This window comes from Frieseomelitta varia, unplaced genomic scaffold, assembly GCF_011392965.1.
Source record: "Frieseomelitta varia isolate USP_RPSP 00005682 unplaced genomic scaffold, Fvar_1.2 scaffold_778, whole genome shotgun sequence".
Taxonomy (NCBI): Eukaryota; Metazoa; Arthropoda; class Insecta; order Hymenoptera; family Apidae; genus Frieseomelitta; species Frieseomelitta varia.
In genome coordinates, this window is record NW_025110565.1 from 301,454 (window position 1) to 326,047 (window position 24,594).

General features: G+C 41.9%; 1 protein-coding gene across 1 annotated transcript in view; it reads right to left on the reverse strand.

The window, feature by feature from the left end:
* The window catches only part of LOC122535826 (homeobox protein B-H2), a 41,140-nt gene extending 29,335 nt beyond the window's left edge, over window positions 1-11,805 (reverse strand). The window contains exons 1-2 of the mRNA XM_043667660.1: window positions 11,796-11,805; window positions 8,932-9,784 (exon numbers count right to left, since the gene is read on the reverse strand). Coding sequence (XP_043523595.1) covers window positions 8,932-9,385 — 454 coding nt within the window. The 5' untranslated portion in view covers window positions 9,386-9,784; window positions 11,796-11,805. The remainder of the gene's footprint in view (window positions 1-8,931; window positions 9,785-11,795) is intronic.
* Window positions 11,806-24,594: the final 12,789 nt, after the last annotated feature.

The window sequence follows — 24,594 nt, forward strand, 5'->3', positions numbered from 1 at the left end:
CAAAGTGACAAATTTATTATTTGTTTTGCCAATTTTGTTTTATTTAAAACTGAGGAAACATATTACAATTTTGGAAATCGTCATTTCCACCGCCAAGCGGTTAATGTTCGAAGATTTCAAGCGAAGAGGCGGTAATGTTCGCGGGGAGGCAGAGGTGAGAAAATTCGAGAGGGGTGGTAAAGTAGAGTGATCGAAAGTTGGTGGCCGACATGGCAGCCACACCGAAACTCGGTCCTCCTGACGTCAAGGCCGGCCTCCCGGTCACGCGAAAGTCGTGTTAGCGACTCGCCCAAGTGGCCTCCTAGCAGTCCTCGACGTTGCTCTAGGGGTAGTCGGGTGTACTTACACGTGTCCACTCCCCCTGTACTTACGTGGTGGTCGGTGATGAACGGTGTGTGTGTGTGCGAGTGAGCGTCCTCCTTCGTGACTTTGGCCGCGCGTTAATTGCGGCTGCATCGGGCGTAATATGTGGAAGGAAATTTTGGCGATTCCGGTGGCAATTAACCGCGGTGACGTCGACGAACGTGGGGAGTTTTTTTTCCCAGCGAGGTTCCACACGAGAATCGTGGCTCCTCGTTATTGGGTTAATAACAACCCCATTAGAGGATCGAGCAACCGAAAATAATCGGACGAGGTCGTTAGAGATCTTGCAGAGCGAAGAAAGAGGCAGCGCACACCGTTTAGCGATTTCTCCGTGGGATTATGGAGATTTTTTTTTTTTTTTTTGTTTTGTTTTTACGGCGCGAGGCAATACGCGTAATCGGAGCAGATTATCGATACGGTTAATTCGTTACACGTGGAAAGCCTCTCCGGGTGTTTGCAAAGTGGCCGATCCTAGATTAAGCGAACGTGATTAATTATGTTGCTGCGTTCGCGAGACAGCCCGTTTGAAACAATACGATCCGACTTTCCCGATTAAGTTGGCGAGATGTTCGTCGCGCACAACGACGTTCCTCGAAGTCGTTACGATCGTTCGTCTTTACCTTCCGTGGCCGATCAACGATTCGAACGAGCCACCATGACGCGACGGTGCCTCTGCTGCACCCCTGTACGCCTCGCGACGCTTCTTTCCACGAGTCCAATGGATGATTTACTTAGCAGGCTGCTATCGTCTGGACGATCGCCTCGCTTTCAGTCAGTACAATAAACAACGAGGAATTTAGCCTCTTTAAGGGGAGCGCAAAGCGAGGTCAGCACTGTCAACGCTGGAACGAGCGTTGTTTAAGAGGATTTCCGATCCCGAATCTCGTTAGGAGAACGTTGAAAACCAACCGCGCGAATCCCAACGACAGCAATGTAGCTCACTGTTACTCGAGCGCCGCGAACGAATGTTTAGGAATTCTGACAGTTCGTCCCTCCGTCTGCTGTCTTTACTTTGAAAAATCGTTTCTTTTTTTTCGCATTAAGTTACTTGTAACTCTTTTTTTTTTTTGTTTTATAAAATTTGTATTTTGTTAGGGTGTTTCTTGAAACGTTGTAGCATAGCTCTAATAAGCAATAAATTAATTTAGTTTATTAAGATCAAAGTTGGTGATTATGACAGAATAATGCCACGCAAATAATGATATATCTGAGAAACCTACTTGCGTTACGGATGAAATTTTGCACGACAGTTGATGTTTATGCAAATTTATATTTTTATGAGTATCTCCAAGAAAGTGACGCGTTAGGCAAAGATTCGTTTCGTCCATTAAAAAACGAAACTCTACGCTTTGGAAATCTACGTGTATTTTTAAATTTCCGATAGTCGCATAAGTATCCAGTGTTTAGAAGAACACGACAGTTGTAAAACATTTAGAAGTAGTTTTGAACGCATCCGGCCAAAGGCATGTCTGACACTTCCAAGAAATTCTACTTTAAGATTGTAGTTCTTCTTAATCTCCCAGGCTCTCCAATGTTTACAGCAAAACTCCGTTTATACGAACAGTTTATGTAATTGCAGTTCACGTAACAGGAGTCCACTAATTCTGCCTCCATTCAGATAAGCGGATTCAATCAGCGGAACTTCGACCGAATAAACAGAGTTCCATTATATTTACATTCTATCGGTCCCGCAATTAATCCGTTGGGTCGTTTAAAACGACCAAAAGTCGAAGAGTTTTCAACCACATGGCGCTGGCAACTGGATTGCGGACCATAACGAGTGACCGAGCCGTATATAAATAATTCGTCGCTTTCTTCTTGAACTCGTCGGACACGATATCACTGGATAGAAATAATTGAGAAGCAATAAATTTATTATACGTTTTTCCTATTTTGTTTGCACTTAAGTATACTTAAAACTGAGAAAATACTATAATTTTGGAACAAAAAGATTCTCGACGTTCGAGCGCAAGGGGTTAATATATTTATTCAATACGTGTCGTCTAACAACCGTGTCAGTTGTTTTATTATTGATTAGAATGTTTAAGTAGATCAGTGAGTTTGTTACCGATTACAAAACCATCTGTACGACACTCTAGCCGAGGATTAAACGTTCAAAGGGTGAACTCATCTCGATCCGGATCGTCGAAGATCGACTTTTGTCAAGATTCTCAGCTACCCTTCTCCCTTTCGGTTCCGCCGAAAAATTTTCAAGCCCGTTCGGAACGATGTTCACGGCGACACCCTTTGACGTTTCTATAAAAAGGCGACTCCGGCCCTCGATTATTCGGGGCACGGATTAATCCTGGCCAGATAGTCTCGTCAGTAAAGGTGACAGCCGGTTCTCTCCGTTGTTGTCAGGGTGTGCTCTCTCTCTCGTACGGGGCGCGAAAACGAACAAGAAAAAGAAAGAGAAAAATTAAGAAAGGAGGAACGAAGAAGTCAAAAGTCGCCATTCGTCTCGCCGGCTACGTGGCCCTCTCATAGAATTCCTAATCCGCGCCCGAGATCTAAACGGTTGCCAATCATTTCCGGTTCTCGGATTAGTCGCGCGCGAAAAGTCGGCCCCGTTGCTAGAGCGTGAAACTGGCTAGCCTCCTTCCGGCCAAAACGTCAACAATGAGGTGCCAGAAAACGAATATCGGCCTCGTAAGCCGATTAGAAGCCGATTCATACACGCGCCCGAAGAATCTCCCTCTATTTCGCGTGACTTTTCACGCGTTTTTTTCACTTTAAGGCTATCTAGCTTAAGATTGTCGACTCCTTATTAGCAGACTGCACCGTGTTTGTGCATTTGTTTCATTTGTTTATTTACGTCGCGGAAAAGAATTTTCTCTGTGATTATAGTTTACAGATTATAGTGGAAGACGCAAAGGGTCTTAGGGTTTTAAAGCTATTGTACATTGTGATGTTCAGAGTTGTCATTCGACTAGGTGTAAGTTTTATTTTAATTACAGTTTCTTGGTTTAGGTTAGGCGTTTTCTATCATCTTGTACGTGGATTGCGGATTTGTATGCATGCATTAGGAAATTTCGAAGTGTACAAATTGTTAGTGTAGTGACAAAAGAATATATAAAATATGCAAAGCGCTTTCTGTAATATTTAGCTAGCAAAACAGTTTTTTCTATCTAGGTTTTATTTTTTTGTAATTATGCCCTCAAGAATTTGGATTTGTAGTCTAATTGTACGTATATGCTGAACACGCGATGACTATCAATGCTTTAAACAGCCATAATTTACAATTAGTAAAGGAATGTCATGTGACAATCTATAATAGTTGGTCTCGTTTTGAAACGTGAAGCGTGAGTTTGTTTCTTCCTAAAAGATATTCTAAGCAAAAATTTAAATTTTTTTAAAACATGAAAGTTTCTTTTTCTTTATATCTAAATTCATAGTCTTGCAAGTTGAAGTTTTCCTTGTAGAATGACTTATTGCAAGATTTTTCCTTTTTTTCTTTGTAGCAATTTTATTGAACTAAAACAAGGCAATCAAAACTTTTTTTTATTTCTAAATTCATAGTCTTGCAAGTTGAAGTTTTCCTTGTAGAATGACTTATTGCAAGATTTTTCCTTTTTTTCTTTGTAGCAATTTTATTGAACTAAAACAAGGCAATCAAAACTTTTTTTTATTTCTAAATTCATAGTCTTGCAAGTTGAAGTTTTCCTTGTAGAATGACTTATTGCAAGATTTTTCCTTTTTTTCTTTGTAGCAATTTTATTGAACTAAAACAAGGCAATCAAAACTTTTTTTTATATTTAAATTCATAGTCTTGCAAGTTGAAGTTTTCCTTGTAGACTGACTTATTGCAAGATTTTTCCCTTTTTCCTTTGTAGCAATTTTATTGAACTAAAACAAAACAATCAAAATAAAAGCTTTGCGTTCTAAATTAAGACTAAGATTGTTATATGAGATTGTAACAATTCAAACTATAGACAATTCTTCATCAAAATTAGTTATGGTACAAAATTCACTCCATTTCATATGAAACAGTGATGATAAGACGATCGTGAAATTTTTTTTTGGTAAACCAATGCTATATATTTTACTTCCCTTATATTCTACATATTGTAAATAAAAAAGAAATTCGACAAAATACAATGCACGTTCAATTTTGCTCCTCACTGCAAATAACAACGTCCACGATGTTATATTTTTAAACCGTTTAACGAGAAATTAAATCTCCATTATGAACAGAGTCTGCGTTCATTAATCGACAGAAGATCAAAAGATTATAGCCCGAGGTTTCGTTCGAGAGTTGAAAGAGTTTGAAATGCACGCAACATATCGAATAGAACGATGAGCTCGTTACGACACTTGGCGAATGGAAACGGCTCTCTTTTAATTGCACTCATAGAAATATGATCCGTTCCAATCTCGCATGGTAAAATTATACCTGACAAGTTGCAGGAATCGAATGCAAGATGCGAAGATAGAAGCTGTCGGTGGAAACGCGAGTTTGATTTTCGATTAGTTAGAATTTTTATCGTGTGCGCTCCATCGTATAGGAAATAATAGAGGCGCGGATGCGCATAAAAAATAAAGGATCTACGATTGATCGTGGAAAATTGTCGGAGCCGGAGCGAATGGCGCGAGCGTGCCCGACGGCAATTACATTGGCGTTACTCCTCTTAATTGGCTTTCATTAATTCTTTATTGGATTGAACGTGCAAGGTGGACAACGGCGCATGTACCGACAATTACTCCCGCGAGATTAGATATGCGCGTGAAACGGCTGTGCAAAATAGCTGCTCGCGTCGACAACCATGCTTTCCCTCCCCCGGAATATTAGAAATTCTATTTCGACGTCGTCGCGTATGTATCTCTCGATACTCGTCCCCCTTTGGGAGTAAAAATGGCAAGAGAAAACAATGTGCGAATAAAAGGGTTGGAGGGTGCGCAAAACAATTACGAATCGAGAGTGTTTTAATGAGCATGATTTTTCTAATCAATCAGAGAAGAAAAAAGCTGACCAGGTGGGAGAAAAATTTTAATAATATTAAAATTTTATATATATATATAAATATATAATAATATTAAAATAATTATATAAATATATAATAATATTAAAATTTTATATATATATAAATATATAAATATATAAAAAATAATATTTCCTAATGTTTGGAAAGAAATTTCGATTTCCTCGTTTTTGTAAAAGAAAATTTGAGAAAGAGTTAATATTCTGTCAAGGGGCGCGTGAAATTGAGCGTGAAAAAATTACAGATCGACAGCATTTTAACAGCACGATCGCTCAGAAGAAAAAAAGTTGACGAAGCGAGAAAGACTATTGGATAAAATATTAAGAATTTCTAGTTTGATACTAGTCTCTCTTCTTTGAGAAGTAAGAAACAAAGCGCGGAGAAGACGAACATCCTGTTGAGAGACGTGCAAACGTTTTAGTAAAATAGTTACGAATCGATGCGAACAGCACGATCGAAGGAGCTGACCAAGCGAGAAAAGATATCCGAAAGTGTCTCGATAGACCGAGAGGATGAATCGTGCATAATCACCGAGTCGATCGTCCGGAAAGCGTGTTCGCCGGCAATTACGACGGCGTTACTCTTTCTAATTGGCCTTCGTTAGTTCTTTGGTCGACGATTAGCCGCGTGTGAGGTTAACCGCGACTGATAACGGCCCTCGAGCATACGTTACTCGGTCGAGAGGAAAACGGTCGGCCACGACACGCGCTTTGCACTTCCCCGGGGATGTTTCAGCTTTTCGAATCGCGGTCTGCGATCGCTGCGACTCGACGAGGCTATAAAAACGTCCCCTTATCGCGAATCGCTCGTTTCGGCGAGGATGACGATCATCGATCGACGTTACGTACGCGATTTCTCGACTCGAGATGAATTCGTGATTTCACGACGAGCGTGGGTAATTGTTGTAGAGGAGGATGAAAGGCTTGTTTCCGTTTTTTTTTTTTTTTTTTTTTTTTTGCGAGGGACCGAAAGTCTGTTCGGTTCTCACAGTCAGAAGCAGTATTAGTGCACGGAACCGTGCCTCTAATCACGTAGCCGTAGTCATGCGCGTAATTGTTCCTAATGTACTTTTTGTGCAAAATAAGCCGATTACGGTGTAAGCGTATGAACGTAGCCTTCGAAGGAAAGTACCTCGTGGAGCGTCGATCGTCGGCCAACGTGAAACGAGCGGTGAACGTGAAACGCGGCGGAAAGAAGGAGGGGGAAAGCTGGTTGTAAATTGACGGAAATCGTCTCGAGATGATCGGTATTACTCGAGGCTTTCCCAATGCCTCTGTCAATAGCTGGAAACTGACGAATGCCTGCAATTAGCTTCCCTCTTTTTTTCACCAATAATCGTAACTCGAGGAACACTTTGTGCTCGGCCGCGTTTAATCGCTAACGCGGCTTGAAACGTTCTTTCTGACGGGAAGTCTCGTCCGATGTTTGGACAAACGAGGTAGAACACGATCTCTTACGGCGCTGTACCGCGCGTAATTTCGAGTCACGGGTCGGTGAATCAGTGAAAATACAAAAAAAAAAAGAGAAAAAAAAAGAGGAAAGAGAGAGAAAAGATATAATATCTATAAACGAGAACGAGTAGAAATAATGGACGGAAGTGTCGAAATGGTAAGTTTCGACCGCGTAATGATCATTCGGGATTCCATTAACCCGAAGAAACCGCGATGGCCTCTAATTAGGTGACCGGGGGCCCGAATACCGAAGAATCATCGTCGGACAGCGTTCTACGAAATTTCGAAAGGCGAATCGATCGCGAGGTCACGCATTACGCAGCGGCGTGATCCTTCGGAGGGTCAACAGCCGTGGAGAGCCATCGGTCAATCAAAGGAAAAGACCGGACAAGGTTCGGTAAACTACGAACGAAGAAAGAATTTCCATCCTTTCCTCCTCTCGCGGAAATTGATTGCGATTTAACGAGAGAGTTAAACACGTGGAAATTGCAACCTGTTTCATCCTCAATCTCTCGGTGGAAAGAGAAGGATTTCCTTTGCGCGTCCGAGACTCCGAGAAACGAAAACAGGTAAATTCACTTGGCGCTCGGTGGGCCCACGGGTGTCTAAACGCTGTGAAGGACGGCCGCGGGACAGGGAGAGTTGAACGAAACAAATGAGGGTAACATAATTAAAGCGTTCGAGCGCCGAAGACCAATTTGAGACCATTAAAATCCGTAAACGATGTCGAGACAGAGTGGGTAAGGGGGAGGGGGAGAGAGGGAAAGGGACGATACATAGGAGAAAGGTCTTTTATCTCACGGGAAATATCTCTGATTCCCGTGAGCACGGTCCGAGTTGCGTTTCGTGTGCTCGCAACTACCGACGGGTGGCGACAGGGGATCTCTCGCCGAGTGGAACATCCGGTCGGGACAGTCCGCCCCATAAATGTCCTTGACACCTTCGTGAAAGTCCAGGCGAGCGGTCAGGCGAACAAACCGAGTGGCGAAATTAATTTCGCGCCTCCTTCGCCTTCTCTGTCTCTCCTCTTGTTTTCACTCTCTCCCCCACCTCCCTCTCCTTCGTTCACTTCTGTTACCGGTTGGCCAATTAGCCAACGAACGACGATTAAAGTTCGCTCGCGTTGCGCGAATGTATCGTACGTTGCGTACGTTTCGAAAGGTACCATTCCGCAAAACGATTTAACCCCTTTGCGCTGGCAACTGATTCGCGGACCATAACGAGTGACCGAACCGTATACAATAATTCGTCGTTTTCTTTTCGAACTCGTCGGCACGATATCACTGGATAGAAATGATTAAGTGGTAACAAATCTATCATTTGCTTTGCCTGGGTTACATTTAAATATATACTTAGAGAAAATATTGCAATTTTGGGCCAAATATTCTCGACGTGCGTGGCACATTATTCCAGCGCAAGAGGCACCACTTGATTGCGGACCATAACGAGCGACCGAATCGTATACAATAATTCGTAATGCTTTCGTTTTCTCTTGAACTCGTCGGTACGATATCACTGGATAGAAATGATTAAGTGGTAACAAATCTATTATTTGCTTTGCCTGAGTTACATTTAAATATATACTTAGAGAAAATATTGCAATTTTGGGCCAAATATTCTCGACGTGCGTGGCACATCATTCCAGCGCAAGAGGTACCACTTGATTGCGACCGAGTCGTATACAATAATTCGTAATGCTTTCGTTTTCTCTTGAACTCGTCGGTACGATATCACTGGATAGAAATGATTAAGAGATAACAAACCTATCATTTGCTTTGCCTGGGTTACATTTAAATATATACTTAAAGAAAATATTGCATTCTCGACGTGCGTGGCACATCATTCCAGCGCAAGAGCCACCACTTGATTGCGGACCATAACGAGCGACCGAATCGTATACAATAATTCGTAATGCTTTCATTTTCTCTTGAAACACGTCGGTACGATATCACTGAATAGAAATCATTAAGAAGTAACAAACTGATCGTTTGTTTCGCCTGGGTTTGCATTTAACTATACTTGGAACTGAGAAAATGTTGCAATTTGAGAGACAAGAAATTCTGGACGCGCGTGGTGCGGTCCAACGTACGAGACATACGAGGACGTAATTGAACAAAGAACGTAATCGAACCTCTTACCATTGGATGTAACGGATGCGCCGTCGTGATGGCTCGCATCGCTATCCTCGTCGAGATTGCTGTTGTTCAACGACGTCCTCGACTGATGCCTGACACTGAGGTCTCTCGGAGTTGACGGCGGACTTCCGGGCGGCTCTTGGCTCTGCAGACCGGCCGCCTGGTGCATCTTGCTCGACGCACCGCCGAGTATGTCGGTGATCATGAATCGCGATCTCTGCGGCATGGTGGTCGACGCGTCGCCACGTTCTACCAGCCCGTTGTTGCCACCGTGGTTGTTGTTCCTGGCGTCGAGCCCGTTCGACAAACGTTCCACGCTGACGCCGTTCCTCTCGACGATGTTCTCGAGCCGGTGCGCCTCCAGGCCGGACATCCTGCTCAGATTCAGGCCGTTGTTGGCCACGGTGACGCCGCTCCGTGCCACCACGTGGTGATTCTGATGATGATGGACCGTCATCACGGTGCACGTAGGTGGTTCCTTCGGGCTACGGGCACCTGCAGGTGCCTCTGTCGCCACCCCAGGACTCGCCCGGTACCTGGGAGACAGAATCTTGCCGACGGTGACGACGTCGCCTTCTGGGTTAGCAACTTCGTTTCACCGAATCCCGCACTTCACTGTGATAACGATTTATCCCTTCGAGCACCGTTCTCTCTTCTTCCAGTGTCTCTTTCCGTCCGTTGCGAACATTCCCATCGATGCGAGATATTCCCACTGTCTCGTCGAATTGTCACGACGAAGGGACTATGCGAGAAGGAGGATTCGGACAGAGGGGGGTCGTTGAATCTCGCGGTCGATTTCGATAGAAGAATAGAGAGTAAATGGCGCGTGAGATGGTTGCGATGCACCTTGCGCTTCCTCCCGTTCGCTCGGTCGTTCCACCTCCTCCTCCTCGGTCTCCACCTTCCTCGTCGTCCTCTTATTCCCCGCAATTAAGGGGCCGCTCCGCTGGTCTCCTTGGTTAATTGCTAATTGGCCACTTAACATAATTGCCGCGCGTAACAGCCAGTTCGCCGGCCATTTCCGCTCTCCTTTTTTTTTTCCCCTCTTCTCTTCGGCCGTTTAATTATTAATTATCTCTCTATATGAAAAAAAGAAACCCCTCGATCGCCTTTCGTTTTTCCTCTCTTTCTGCTCCCTCTCGCGCACGATGCACCCTGTCACGTCGAACCACTCGCTTTTAATCGCTCCTACCAGTTTACTCGTTTTAGAAACTCTCGCCTTCTCGGCGAGATCACTCGATCACTCGACAGTCACTCCGGCTTGCAGTCACTAACGAACAGGTTGTTTACCAAACAACTTTCTGTCCTCGGCCGGAATAATCTCACGTTTCTCAAACGTTCTCCCTTTCTTTCTTTAACCGGTCACCACAATCGATCAACCACGACGGTTCACACTGGGATTTCTCTTCTTCCCGATCGGACACCAACAAACGACATGCCCCGATCTCTTCTCGATCCGCGATTCACCCCGCTTGGCCAGGCCAGTTCGCCGATCGCGTCGCGCGGGAAATTTCGAAATTGGTGGCTGGCGATCGTAGAGAGAGCGTGCGGGGTGCGTCTGGCGCACTGGCGATTAGGCTTCGTCGTGGTCGTATGGAGCGTTGGCTATGAGGCGAGGCGTGCGTGTGCATCGGGTTGCCTCGACTGATCTACTCGCACTGAGCGGATCAAGCTCAGTTCGTTCGTTCCTGGGCGGCCATATCGGGGTTCTGGCACGCCCTGAGCATTCCCCTCTGCTCGTTTCACCAAGCCAATCCTCGACGACGGCGCTAACCAGCAGGCCAATCGCGGCCACGGCAACCTCGGCGCCTCCGCTACATGGCGCGGCTACGCCCAACTAATTTGAAATGTGTTTCAGCGGTAATTCGATATAAAATTGTAGTTAATATCTTTCATTATAGCGCGGGGGTAGGGTGGAGGGTCGGCTTGCGCTCGGCGCGCAGCGAAGTGGAGGGATTTCGGCACCGACCGAGCCTGGAGGGGTGCCGAGGTGAGGGTTGGCGGTAGAGGCCAGAGGAGAGATTGATACGAACGCGCTCTCCCACCTCGGTGCCACTTTTCAGCCACGGCTCTCGTTCTCTCCTCCGTCCGTTTCGAGATCGGTTCCCCGGAGCAGTCGAGCGGGAGGAGAGGTCCAACGCGACCACCTGGAAGGGGTTGAAGAGCCATCGAGGCCAAAGGGTGGTCCCAGCTCGAGCTTCCTACCGACCGCCGCCGCCGACGACGACTTCTACTTGCACGACACTTACCGCGCGTCCGTGCCGCGACCGACGATTCTACTTGCGAGAGCGAAGCCACGAAACGCAACGCCGCGCTTTTGTTTCTTTTTTTTCTGTATCTCTTTCTCTCTCTCTATCTCTCTATCTCTCTCTGGATCGAATCGATCGAACGAGCGATGTTACAGTTAGCATCTAACAAAGGGGACCATTAGTAAATTGGTGTCGAAAGGAAACGCAACTTGTCCGCCGAAAGTTTCGTCACCGAGTTGAATCTAACGACCATCTGGCTCGAAGGTGTTCTCCTTCTTCCAACTCGCCTCGAATTCACGAACTACGCCGCTGGAAATTCGCTCGAGCGCGGAAACGACAGGCGCACGCCTACTCGCCAAGGGATAATTACACGCCGACGACAAATCGAATTAGCCACGCGGCAGTGAGCCGAGATGGAAGAATTATCGAAATTAGGGGTAGACGTATTTACGCTGGCGACCCATATGGCGCGCCTCCACGGACCATCCTTTTCTTTTTTTTTTTTTTTTTTTTTGCGAAAAATTGTAAACAAGGATTCTCTCGCGTTAGTCGAACGAATTGGAAGAATCCCGGAAGCTCGTCGCTCGAGCAAATTGCGAAACCGTGCTGCGGCTCAACTCGGAAGTGCTTCCGCGAGTTGAGCGTTCAGCTATTCGCGCTAACTACGCTGCGTGACGTGTACCATTAAGCGACGATTATTGCACGCCGTACACAGGGAGAGACGAGAGAAAAAAGAGAGAGAGAGAGAGAACGAAACGGTATATCAACGTCTCTTCTTTTTTTTTTTTTCACCGCCGGTCTCCCCGTTCTCCGATTTGTACGAATAAGGCACTCGAACACCAAGATAGTCTTGGTCCGATGAAAAAACGGGTTAACAGAGCCTGTAATGAGACTATCAAACCGTAACACGATTTAAACCACGGCCGGCCGGCAAAAAGGCAACGCGTCGCTTAGTTTTCCTTACCTTTCTTCGTTTGCACCTACGCCCCGGCTTACGTTCCACCGCTGCCCTTTTGCGGATGTGCGCGCAAGCCGCCACCCGTGTGTGTTTTCCCCTCCTGTGGCTGCTGCACCTGGAAAACGCTGACGCGCCCGCTCGTGGGCGTCTCATTAAACGAGCATGAGAGAATTAGTCACGAGTGTCGCGGGCACCGAGGCGACGAAACGAAAAGGTTCGCGTCTCGTTGGGCTACAGCGCCGCGAACAACGACTTTTCCACGTGCGCTTCTCTCCTCTGTTTTGACGTCGTGAGACGAGTCCAGCGGGACGGATGGATCACGGTTTCAGGGATCGAATGTTTTAGGATTGTTGTACGTTACGTTCCGGAAGTTTTGTGCAGCGAAATTATGCAAGGGTATCTCTACATGATATTTAATAAATAATTTTATAATTATATAATTTTATATACTTGATATTTAATAAATAATTTTATAATTATATAATTTTACATACTTGATATTTAATAATTAATTTTATATTTTATATACAGTGGTATTTAATAATTAACTTTATATTTTATATACAGTGATATTTTATTTTATTTGATATTTTATATACTTGATATTTAATTTTATAATTATATAATTTTATATACTTGATATTTAATAATTAATTTTATATTTTATATACGTGATATTCAATAATTAACTTTATATTTTATATACAGTGATATTTTATTTTATTTGATATTTTATATACTTGATATTTAATAATTAATTTTATATTTTATATACGTGATATTTAATCATTAATTTTATATCTTATATACAGTGATATTTAATAATTAATTTTATATCTTATATACAGTGATATTTAATAATTAATTTTATAATTATATAATTTCATAATTATAGAAAAGGAAAAGAAAATTTTAGCGGGTGAAACTTTTCTTGCTAGTGAGACGGACCACGTGAAATTGTTGTGCAACGATTGTTTTTTACCGGAAAAATTGTCCCGTTGACGAAAAGAAATAACAATACTTGCCAGATAATATTAATAATAATTAATAAATAATAATGATAATTAATTCTAACAGTTAACCAATGTGCAAACAAAACACAGTACCAATAGTCTGTTGGTAACTAACAAAAAAAACATCATTGCGACAATAAAAAATTTTTGCAGAGATAAACCGAGGTCTCGAATCAGGAGAGGTGATTCACATCAGGTGACTTTACTCTGTCAGTTATCCCGTTCGAGTTTCCATCCGCGTGGTTGAATTCATGAATCATTTGTGTTCGATCTTAGATAGAATCGCGCAAGAAGATGGAGCGAGCGAGAGAAAGAGAGAGAGAGAGGAAGATGTGAAGAAACGCGGGGCTAGGTTGAATTTTTTTAAAGCTCGACATCGCACCGAGCGAGCGAATTAACATGGATACACGTATCGCGTTAACAGCCTAGACAAGTGTACCCACGTGTCGGTTATTAAATATACATGAGAGCCCCGCCGTCCGGTCTGCCAAGACCAAGTGAAAAGTTAAAAGCGTTAAAACTGTTTTCATCAACTTGCAATTAACCCTCATGAATCCCGGCCGCGTCTTCGACTCGCCACGTGGCTCCAACTTCAGATTAGTCCCTCTAAGGGGAGCTTTTAAATCTTGAACAGATCTTGGACTCGATGCATTAGCAAACAGCAGGTTCAAAGCTCTCCTCCGCGATGAAAATTTCTGTAAGAAACGTTCACAACTTTACAATGGAATCGCGTTTCTATAAATCGATATTAATATTATTATGGCGAAGTTTGAGTAAGAGGTTAATATAGTTATTCTAGAAATAAATAAAATAAAACTTTTATATTTAATATCAAATAAATTTTCATATCAAATCATTGAATAAATTCCTGCAGCAACTAATGTTGATGAATGAACTAAAGATGAAACTGGAATAGGAGCTATTATTGCTATTGGTAATCATACAAAAAATGGAAATTGTGCTCTTTTTGTAAAAATTATTATTATTGATATAAACATTAATAATTTTTATAACAAACGTTACAACTTTACGATGCGAATCGCGTTTCTATAAATCGATATTAATATTATTATGGCGAAGTTTGAGTAAGAGGTTAATATAGTTATTCTAGAAATAAATAAAATAAAACTTTTATATTTAATATCAAATAAATTTTCATATCAAATCATTGAATAAATTCCTGCAGCAACTAATGTTGATGAATGAACTAAAGATGAAACTGGAGTAGGAGCTATTATTGCTATTGGTAATCATACAAAAAATGGAGATTGTGCTCTTTGTGTGAAAATTATTATTATTAATATAAACATTAGTAATTTTTATAACAAACGTCACAACTTTACGATGCGAATCGCGTTTCTATAAATCAATATTAATATTATTATTATGCCGAAGTTTGAGTAAGAGGCAGCGTAAATAATTTTCTTTTTTTTTTTTATTGTTCTTTAGTCATTTTCTAGCCTTTCTTTATTTATATTGATAGTGCACTGTATTTATTATCATAATATTATGGCACTCCCGTCCATAAGTCACCGGACGCTACGACAAAACGAGGTACTGGCAATTATATTCGATGAAATAACTTATTTTATGAACCGAAATTACTACTTATTACATATGTATGATATTTAGAATAGATTTGTCAAACAGTTTATATGTCGATAATCTTACCAAGGTTGTATCTAATGTATCTTTGTGCAAATGTGACGGACAGAAATAACCGTGGCATGCATTCGTTTAATTTTAACAATATTTCGGAATGAATTTTTTTCCGCTCTTCTTCTAATTTCTTCCATAAGTCTTTTTTTCGATTTTGGACACATTTCTCTAAATCTTCTGTCCAATTAACCTCATAATTCATCGAGTGGATTCTTTAAATATATATACATATTTTGAAATATTTATTATATACGTAAAATATCAGCTTACTATACCATACATATCATATACGTAAAATAAGCTTTGTTTTCAAATATTATTATAAAACAGAGTAAATAAAGTACATATAACAAGATTGTATAATAAAATTAATCCAGAAAAGTATATCTCTGCTCTAGAAACTATTTAGCTCAAAATAGCAAATGTCCGGTGATTTATGGACGGAAGTATGTATATATATATAAAATATAAAATATTTCATAAAAAATCAAAATATTTTAGTAATATATAATATAATTATGATATCGTAATAATATATGATGTATGGTTATTACGATATATTACTATATATATATATATATTATATCGTAATAACCATACATCATATATTATTACGATATCATAATATTTGTATTACTAAAATATTTTGATTTTTTATGAAAAAAAACTAGTGCTCTTGTAGAAAGCTTTGTCCACTGTAGTAGAAGATATTCATTTGGATGCTATTTGTTTTCTATCGTTTTCCAACGACGAGGCAACGAAATGATCCAGTTCTCAACTAGTAGAAGAAGTAGAAATCCGTGAAAGCTTCCGACAAATCGCGCGTCACGAATTATCGTCCAAAAAACGTTTCAGTAATATAAATGTCCGGGTAATATAAAAGTACTATAAAACGCGTAGTAAACGAAGGGATCGACGCTCGAATTTTCCCTGGTCGACCACCGGCGCTCGCTCCTCGCCGAGAGAAGCGATGAGAGAGGCGAAAGAAGAAGGACCAGGCGATAAACGCTGGAAAATTAACGATCCTTTAAAACGGTCGTAAAATTCGGGAGGCCAGATAAGGGATCCACCTTCCACTTGCTTCCCTCGTAGGCCGGGTATCGGCCCCGGCACGCACGAGAAACGCACTACTCGCGAGCTCACAAATTACTCCCACGCGCGGTTAACAGCGTCTCGCGCGTGCAACCTGCAGGGCGCTGCCTACGCGCAGCCGATCCGCTCGGCGAAAAATGAAAATCCTGGTTGGCCGGTGAATTATGGACCGAGCAGCAGTACGGGGAATAGGAAAGGAACGTTTATGCCCTGTTTAAACGACCGCGCGATGCGCGACGATTAATCGCGCGACACGCGATTGGTTGGGTTGGAACTGCCGAGCCGATCCGAGTCTCTCTCTCTCTCTCACACACTTTCCGACAATTTCGAAGGAACGAACACGATTTCAGACGCGCCTTCTTGTCCCCCGTTTTCTCTCGGCAGGCGATTGGCAAGCGGTCGAACGCTCGCAAACCGAGCGTAAGGCAAACGCAGGTAAAGCCGTAGGTGAAAACGTAGTCGTCGTTGTACGTACTACGTGGCACACGTGTGTAAGCGTTCACATCGGTGGTAGACCTCGTACCGTGTCCAATGCATATTCATACGGCCATACATTATACGCGAGCAGTGCACGCGGCAGGCCAGAGCTGATCTTAGATTAAGGTAAACGCCGGTTAAGTTAACGGCTAAACTTCCACAAGTCGGAGGTGCTCGCATGCGCATCGCGTCGCGTAAACCAAAGAGCCTCTCTCTCTCTCTCTCTATAGCGCGCTCGCGCGCGCGCGCGCGTTTCCACTTTTTTTTTCTATCCTTGTTTCCACCCTTCCACTTTTATCTCACTTTCTTTCCACTCATTCACCTTTTCTCCTTTTTTTTTTTTTTTTCCACGGAACCCTTCGTGTGAACCCCTTCCTCCTCCTCCTCCCCCCTCTCCCTCTTTTTCATGGAACCCTTTTAACACGCGCGCTCGAACCAGGCCATGCGTGTACCGTGCAACCCTGGCAACCCGATCCGATCTTACGTTTGTTATGCTAAGTGCTCGTTAAGATCGCAATGCGTTCGCAGCCGGGCGCGATAGCGGAAATTTGGCGCACGGAAGGAGAAAAGCGGCGACGATGCTCGGGATAGGGCGGGAGGGGGGAGGGGTTGATCGAAGGTTGAAACTACCGGTCGCGTTTCGCCGATGCAAATTGCACCGTGCATGAACTGTTACGTGTCTTTACGCGAGCCTGCTGTTAAACACGAACAGTTTTGGCCACTCGATGATTTTCAAGGGAACGTTTTCGCGGCTGCCACAACCGTCCCATTTTCCACTTGAGCTTCCGCTCGACCGGCAGCTTTCGATCGCGTGCAAATTGCCGCGTGATCGCGTTAACGACCCGTTATCGATTGCCGCGCGATTTCACGCGGCTGGCTCGAATTAATCGGTCGCGATCGGGGAAACAGTCTTATTGGAAGCCGTCTTGAGCGTGTTTGTTTCATTTCGAGGATACGCGCTCGGTGTGCGTAATCATTTTCTAGGCGAGTGTATTCTCGTATATTACATAGAGGACAGAGTAAATGCACTTGACGTGAGATTGAGTTAAATTACAACAAATGTGATAAAATTTTTTGGTGTATCTTTGGATAATTTTAATTTTATTGGTATTTACGGTAATTGCAGAACTTGACGTTTTACTTGTTGAAAATTATTCCGTAAAAAAGAAAGTAAAATTCAAAATGCGGAGAGGAGAATTTCTTTCTTCAACTTCGTTTAAGTTGCGCCAGAAATGATTTTCGTACTGTCACTAATAGAGAAAATATTTAGGCGACTTGGTTTTCGCGAAACTCTCTGTATATTTTCTACATAGGAAATTACTTTCATTATAGATTTAGTTGCAATAACGTAAAGATAATATAAATAACAGTAGGTAAATTTATAAAACGCGTAACGTTTTATTATACTTTTCAATTTACAGAAATGACAATCGTGATTTTTCGAGTAATTTATTTAATTAATTCGTTCTCAAATAATTTCGTATTTGATTTATGTCTGTTTCGTTAACATTTCAATTAATTATATACAGTACAACATTTTAATCTAACTGATACATATTTCAATCTGATGCACTATTATTGTTTATTAAATCCATTTACAACCTCAAAGGCAAAAATAACGCGTATCTATACCAAGAGACAAAATAATCGAAAATAAAGTCGAGGCTGCCAAGCCTCGTCCAACATCGTGCAAAGTTAAGAGACAAAAAGGAAGAACATTTCGGCCACGGGATCGACGATGACGTAGATGATAATTAAAACTGTCCCGAGTACGTTAACGAATATAAACGCAACCTCCGATTTCTTCACCCAATGTTCGCGCCGACTCATTATGCACGGATCCGGAGTTTCCACGGGGTTACGGGGCCCGGTATGCATGAGAAATTAATTAAAGTCGGAGAAGCGTTATTGACAGGATACAGCGCCGGCGGCGGAAGTTGCCTAAAGAGCGTTGCCAAATACGCGATTCGTCATCGTGGGTGTCGAAACGAATTCGCCTCGGTCGCGTCGTTAATTGCCAAACTTAATAACCATCTCGCCGCGATATGAGCAAATAAAACAGATAAAAAAGAATCCCCCCTCATTTTCTCCTCCTTCTCCGCCACCACCTACGTATTCTTCTTTAAATTAAAGGCCATTACGTTCGCACGCGAACGCGTCCCGATAGGACACGAGATTTTCCGTCGACGACACAATCGCGCAGGCGAGACGATTAAAGAGAACCACGGGCGAACGATCCCTTATCCCCCGTACGTATCCGATTTCGTCTAAGAGCCTCCATTACGGGCAATTTGCATTGATAGCGAGCCAGATAACCTTGAAACCAATGTAAGAGGCCACTTTGCGCCTCGCACCTCCACTCTTGCACTACCTTGACAGTTCCACGTGACGGACACAGCTGCGGATATTCTCACGAGAATTTCACGTTCGTACAGAAACAAAACGCGTTCGAGGTATCACCTCGGTTCTACCCCGATCTGCAACTTTTCCCATGACTATCGGGGCCAACGGATTTATTATTATTTAACGTTTCACGCCCGAGTTTCTACCGAGTCATCGTTGTCACTCGGGATTGTGCGGTGCGTGGGCAGTTTCGTTTTTTCAGGGGTCGATAATGGCTGCGCGCTGCCCTTATTCATCGGCGGGGTAATCTCGACGCGGTCACACTCATTAAGTGCGGCGCAAAGCTGAAAGAAAAAGAGAGAGAGAGAGAAACAGAAACGACGTTTCCGCGTAATGGCCGTACTTTTCTATAGCAATTAAGATAATATTTGCATTCGGGGGTTGTGATTTCCTGCAGGTGTTCCCACCTGGCCAGGGGTCGTTAGTTATACTGTGTGTTCCGCATGTTACCCACCCACCCACACACACACACACACACACACACACTCTCTCTCTCGATATTTTACGTATCGCATAGGCGTCGATGAATTTTTTTATAATTTTCCGCAGTAAACGCTGTGAAAATTCTCGTCGTACGTACGTACATGTACGTGAAAGCACCGCAGGAGCGTGCTCGTCGATCAAGCGTGCACGAATCGTGACGTTAATCGTTTCGCGGGAACGATCAGAGCGCCATTAAACCGCGACCATAATGGCTCGCGTTGCGGGCGTCGTGGATGGAAACTAGAAATCGCGGAGAAACGAATTACGCACTTTCTCTAGAGGGGGTTGGGGGGTGGGAGCGTGACACGGGACACGCTAATTACTCCGTGACGGCGTATCAATCTCGAGAAATCCACGCCTATGTCCCTTGTAACTGCTTGTAACGCACACACACATACACACACACACACGCACACGCACATACGCGCGCGTGCATATACGTCTGATTTGGATCGTCGGTGTGCACGACAACGGATAGACGAAGAGACGCGAACGGCACAAGTGGCAACGAGTATGACACATCGAGGGGGTGGGTTCCTTCGCACGTATGTACGTACACACGCGACGCCAGGAGAATTAGCGAGGGCTGAACGAGGTGGTAGGGCACGCCCGCTATTAGATCTTTCTCATGCTGATAAAACTATATAATGGGCTTAATCGCTTTGCGGCCGGCTCTCGACGAAATTTTTCGTTATTTTTCATGGGTGCCCGGGCAGCCGTAGACCAGCTCTATCGCCACGACAGATCTACTCCCGTTTTTCGGCCTCTCTGTGTTCCGTTTCTCTTTCTCTCTCTCTCTCTCTCTCTCTCTCTCTCTCTTTTCTTCGTCCCCCTTCGGCCGTTTCGCCTTCCCCGGCCCTTTGTTCCTCGGTCGCGGATCCATTGATCCCGCGGGACGCGGGACACGCACGTCCGGTGCTAGCTCGCCGCCGATGAAGCACTTTCACGGGCATCCATCGTTCGGGAAATTTCGAAACAAAGGAAGGAACAACGGGGGCCGCGCCACCCCAACCCCCCCCCCCCCCTCTACACCCCCCGTCGATCGCGACCAAGATTATTTGTTACTTGTCGCGTCTCGTCGATCCCGGCTTTTTCGCTTTTCACCCTCTCCCTCCTCCACCCTTCCGAGACCTCTCCTCTTCCACTGTGTCGCCACCCTTCGACGGCTCCCCCCACCCCCTCGATCCTTTCAACTTGAATCCGCGTATTTATTGCCATGCCGGGGGGTGGCGGGTATTTTACTGCCGTGAATGTTAAACTCCTTAACGCTCAGATTCTTTTTCACCGAGCTATTGGCTATTCGCGCTATACGATGTATGTAAAATTCATTGTTCTCGTGACAACCCTTTGCCTGTCAACGTGCTTGCTACGGGTTTTTACGTTTCTCAGAAATATACGTACGTATATTTCCCTTCGTTCTTGATTACACTCTCTGCGCGATCAATTTTGAAATTATCGATCCGCTTGCACGTTCACGTCCTGGAGGTATATTACCCTTACACCGTGTCGAAGTAGTCTTCTGTGAAGTTCAGTTCCTCACACCTGGATCATGAAAACCGAATAATCGTAAACGGATGAGTTGTTTCAGTGGCACTTAGTATTCTATTCTGAAATTCAAATTTTTTTTTTTTCAGCAGGAAAGATTGCTATTTTTGTGGAAAAATGGCACGATAAAAGGTGTCATTGAATAATATTAATAAATCGTATTTCGTACAACAAATAATGCTAGCAAAAATTTATAGTATTATAGTACATACGTATTACCGAGTATAAAATGCTATAATTTCAGTTAGATAGTTGCGTTTAGACTGAACGAACGAATGCTCCACATTGATTAAATTAATAAACATAAACAAATAATAAATAAACTAAATTTGTATATATTATATGTTGTATAATATTGCAATTCGTGACTAACAATAAGTTTATAATAAACTATGAGTACGGATATCAATTTGACTAAAACGACCAACATTCGTTGATTCGTTTAATAAACATAAACGAATAGTAAATAAACTGAATATAATATATAATATACGTTATAATATTATATTATACTTTTATATTATACTTAAATAAATTATATTATATTATAATATAATTTATTTATGATAGTAATTATAATAATTTTATAATAATTTATTTATTTATTTATAATAGTATAATATAATATTATATTATACTTAAATAAACTGAATATAATATATAATATACGTTATAATATAATATAATATATAATGTGTAATAATTATACCTGAGAGTAAATTTAAAATAAACTAAAAATACAAACAATTTAATTAAAGCGACCAAGATTCATGAATTCGATTCCGAAGAGCCAATTCTATTCCCCGAATGTCGCGGTTTCACATAGATTGAACTACTCACTTACCTGTCTCTTTCACCTGTAAAAGTCGTACAAATCGTTGCGAACAATCTCGCCTTGTGGCAAACGAAGGAACGGATACCAAATCTCAGACAAATCTGTGACGATACAACGGTCGATTTTCCACGAGACGAACGATCATCTCCAGGCACACGATCCATGGTACAATTTTCTACGGTTTCACGAGACTCGATGTAAGACTCTGTTTTCGTCTCACCCTTAGCTGGGAGAAAGGGCGGTATGAGTAGCCAGCCAATGGAAGAATCCCGGGATACCCTTGCCGGATCGAACAACCGACAATTTGCATGTTCTGTTAGCCGATGGCGCCCGAGACCGCTTTTTAAGGCGGTTACAACCATTACGGTAATGTTCGAGGTCGAGCGAGTCAATGCCACGGAATCGCTGTGCAAAATCTCTTTGGTGGTACACACAGAGCCGAGACCGTTTGCAGGAATAGGCAGCGTTGCCGTCGGGATTTACGACGTATAAATACTGGGACTGGGATTATGAGAACTTTTGTTGAATTTAATTGCGATATGCAATCGGCCGTCGAATGTGAAACCGTTGAAACGATCAATTAGTTACGAGGTGACTGTAATTATTGTTACCTGTTTCTATTTAATACTTTTCGATACTTTTGATACACTGATAATTAATTACTTTCTTTTTATTGTCTTTAGTTACTATTGTTATTTGCTCTTTCGGAAAAATTTATTTCGTGAGATTTTTATCTTGTACGTTTGTCTCGCAAATAAGTTTCATCTTCTCCACATAATAAACATTTATTCTACGCTGAGGAAATTAATGTTGTGACGAGTAGAGTCTCTGCAAACTTTTATTTGCACGAGGGTGGGAAAATTCGGAAAGTAATGCTAGCGAAATTGTTAGCGAAATGATACAGTTATCTACATAAACATATTTTATAATTTATCCTGCTTTCAATATCTTAAGCAACGCCGACTAAATTAATATTTCCAACTTTTATATTTTACTCAAAATTACTTAAAATATTTGCTTGAAATATTGTTCGTTTACAAGTTCATTCAATTTCAACAAATTTCACTCTTGTACGATAAAATCAATAAAATGACGATTTACAGCCAAGCTTTTACGTGTGTACGTAGAGAATTTTAAAACTTTTATATTTTACTCAAAATTACAATATTTGCTTGAAACATTGTTCATTTACAAGTTCATTCGATTTCAACAAATTTCACTCTCTTGTACGATGAAGCCAATAAAATAACGATTTTAACAACTTTTAAACAGCCAAGCTTTTACATATGTACGTAGAGAATTTAAAAACTTTTATATTTTACTCAAAATTACAATATTTGCTTGAAACATTGTTCATTTACAAGTTCATTCGATTTCAACAAATTTCACTCTCTTGTACGATGAAGCCAATAAAATAACGATTTTAACAACTTTTAAACGGCCAAGCTTTTACGTATGTACGTAGGGAATCATTGGACGGTGTCTCGTGCGCGTCAAGGGTCGGCGTAAAAGTGGAAATTAAACGGAAGGGATATACAATTACAAGGCACCGGCTCGGTACAGATGCAAATGCCCCCGCGCATGTATTATTGTGGCAATTAAAGTTGCCTTTGTGGCTGCGAGAACGCGGGGACCTTATAGGTATGCGCGAGCAGCCACTCTCAAGGGCGAACCAGCTAATCCTGAGCAACTAAACTAATATAGAAACTTGCTCGTACTTATCCGCGATAACGCCGCTGACAAAACGAGTACTTGTGCAATACGTGCACGTGACCTGTGTCTGTGACTCAATCCCTTTCGATATGCAAGCTAGACGCGAAGATGTTCAAGGGACGCCGATGCGAACTGATCGACAACGAAATTTCTACGTTTACCCGTGCAACTTTGTTCATTTGTCTCTCGTGAAAGGTTTTTTTTTTTGAAGACTCGATGCGAGAATTGAAAATCACAAGTGATAAGTTGCTCTCTAAATTCTTTAAAAATTGTCACGTACATGACTGATGTGATGTGATCTTGTTTATGTAGATTTATCTTTAATCTTCGCAAGTTATCGTATGTGTAAGAAGAATTTTTTTTTCATGTATTTTTTTGTAAACGATAAGTACAAGAAAAGAAACGAAAGAAGAAAAGTACTTTTCTTTTTTTTTTCTCTCTGTTTAGAAGCAATATAATAGAATTTCTTTTAGAAATGGTCGATTTTTTTTTTTTTAAATAAAATGCTATTTTTTCTATGTTATATAAAAGGTTAAATCAGTACGAATTGTATTGAGAAATGATATAAAATGACTTTCGGGATCATAGAAAATCCAAAACAAAAAAAAAAAAAAAGAATCGCCTCATATTAAAGTCCTTTATTTTTAATTTTTATTTTTACATTCATCTTTTCTGAATTTTTCTTTTTACTTAATTAATGTAACGAATGAAAATGTGAAGATACCTACTTTTTTCTCGAAAATTGTCACGACTGAATTTGCTATGAATTTAAAAATTAAATCCTTCCTTTTGCAACAGTTTTGTGAATACATTTCATGTACGATTCCTCTTGGTTGTTTCATCGAACGCAAATGAGATACAAGATATCCAATAAATATTAATGAAAAGAGAAACTATAGAATTCATTACTCGCTTTCTGACAAGATCTTCGACGTTTTCGACAATTTTCGTTGATCATTCTTACAACATCACAACTTGTCAATGTTTTTCCATCTAAATTTCTTTAAGCGTTTACTAATTCACGGACAGGAGTATACATACTTCAGACATTACAAATACTTCCCAAAAAGTTGAAATACGTACTCATTCTCTCAAGCATTCATTATCATCAGATTAATTGTGCAGACCCATATTAATTAAACAGCGTGAATTTTACATCTCGTCAGACTTTTACCGAACAACACAAAAATGATCTCGCGCTAGTTTTTATCCTGGTACGTATTAGACACGGTCTTCTGG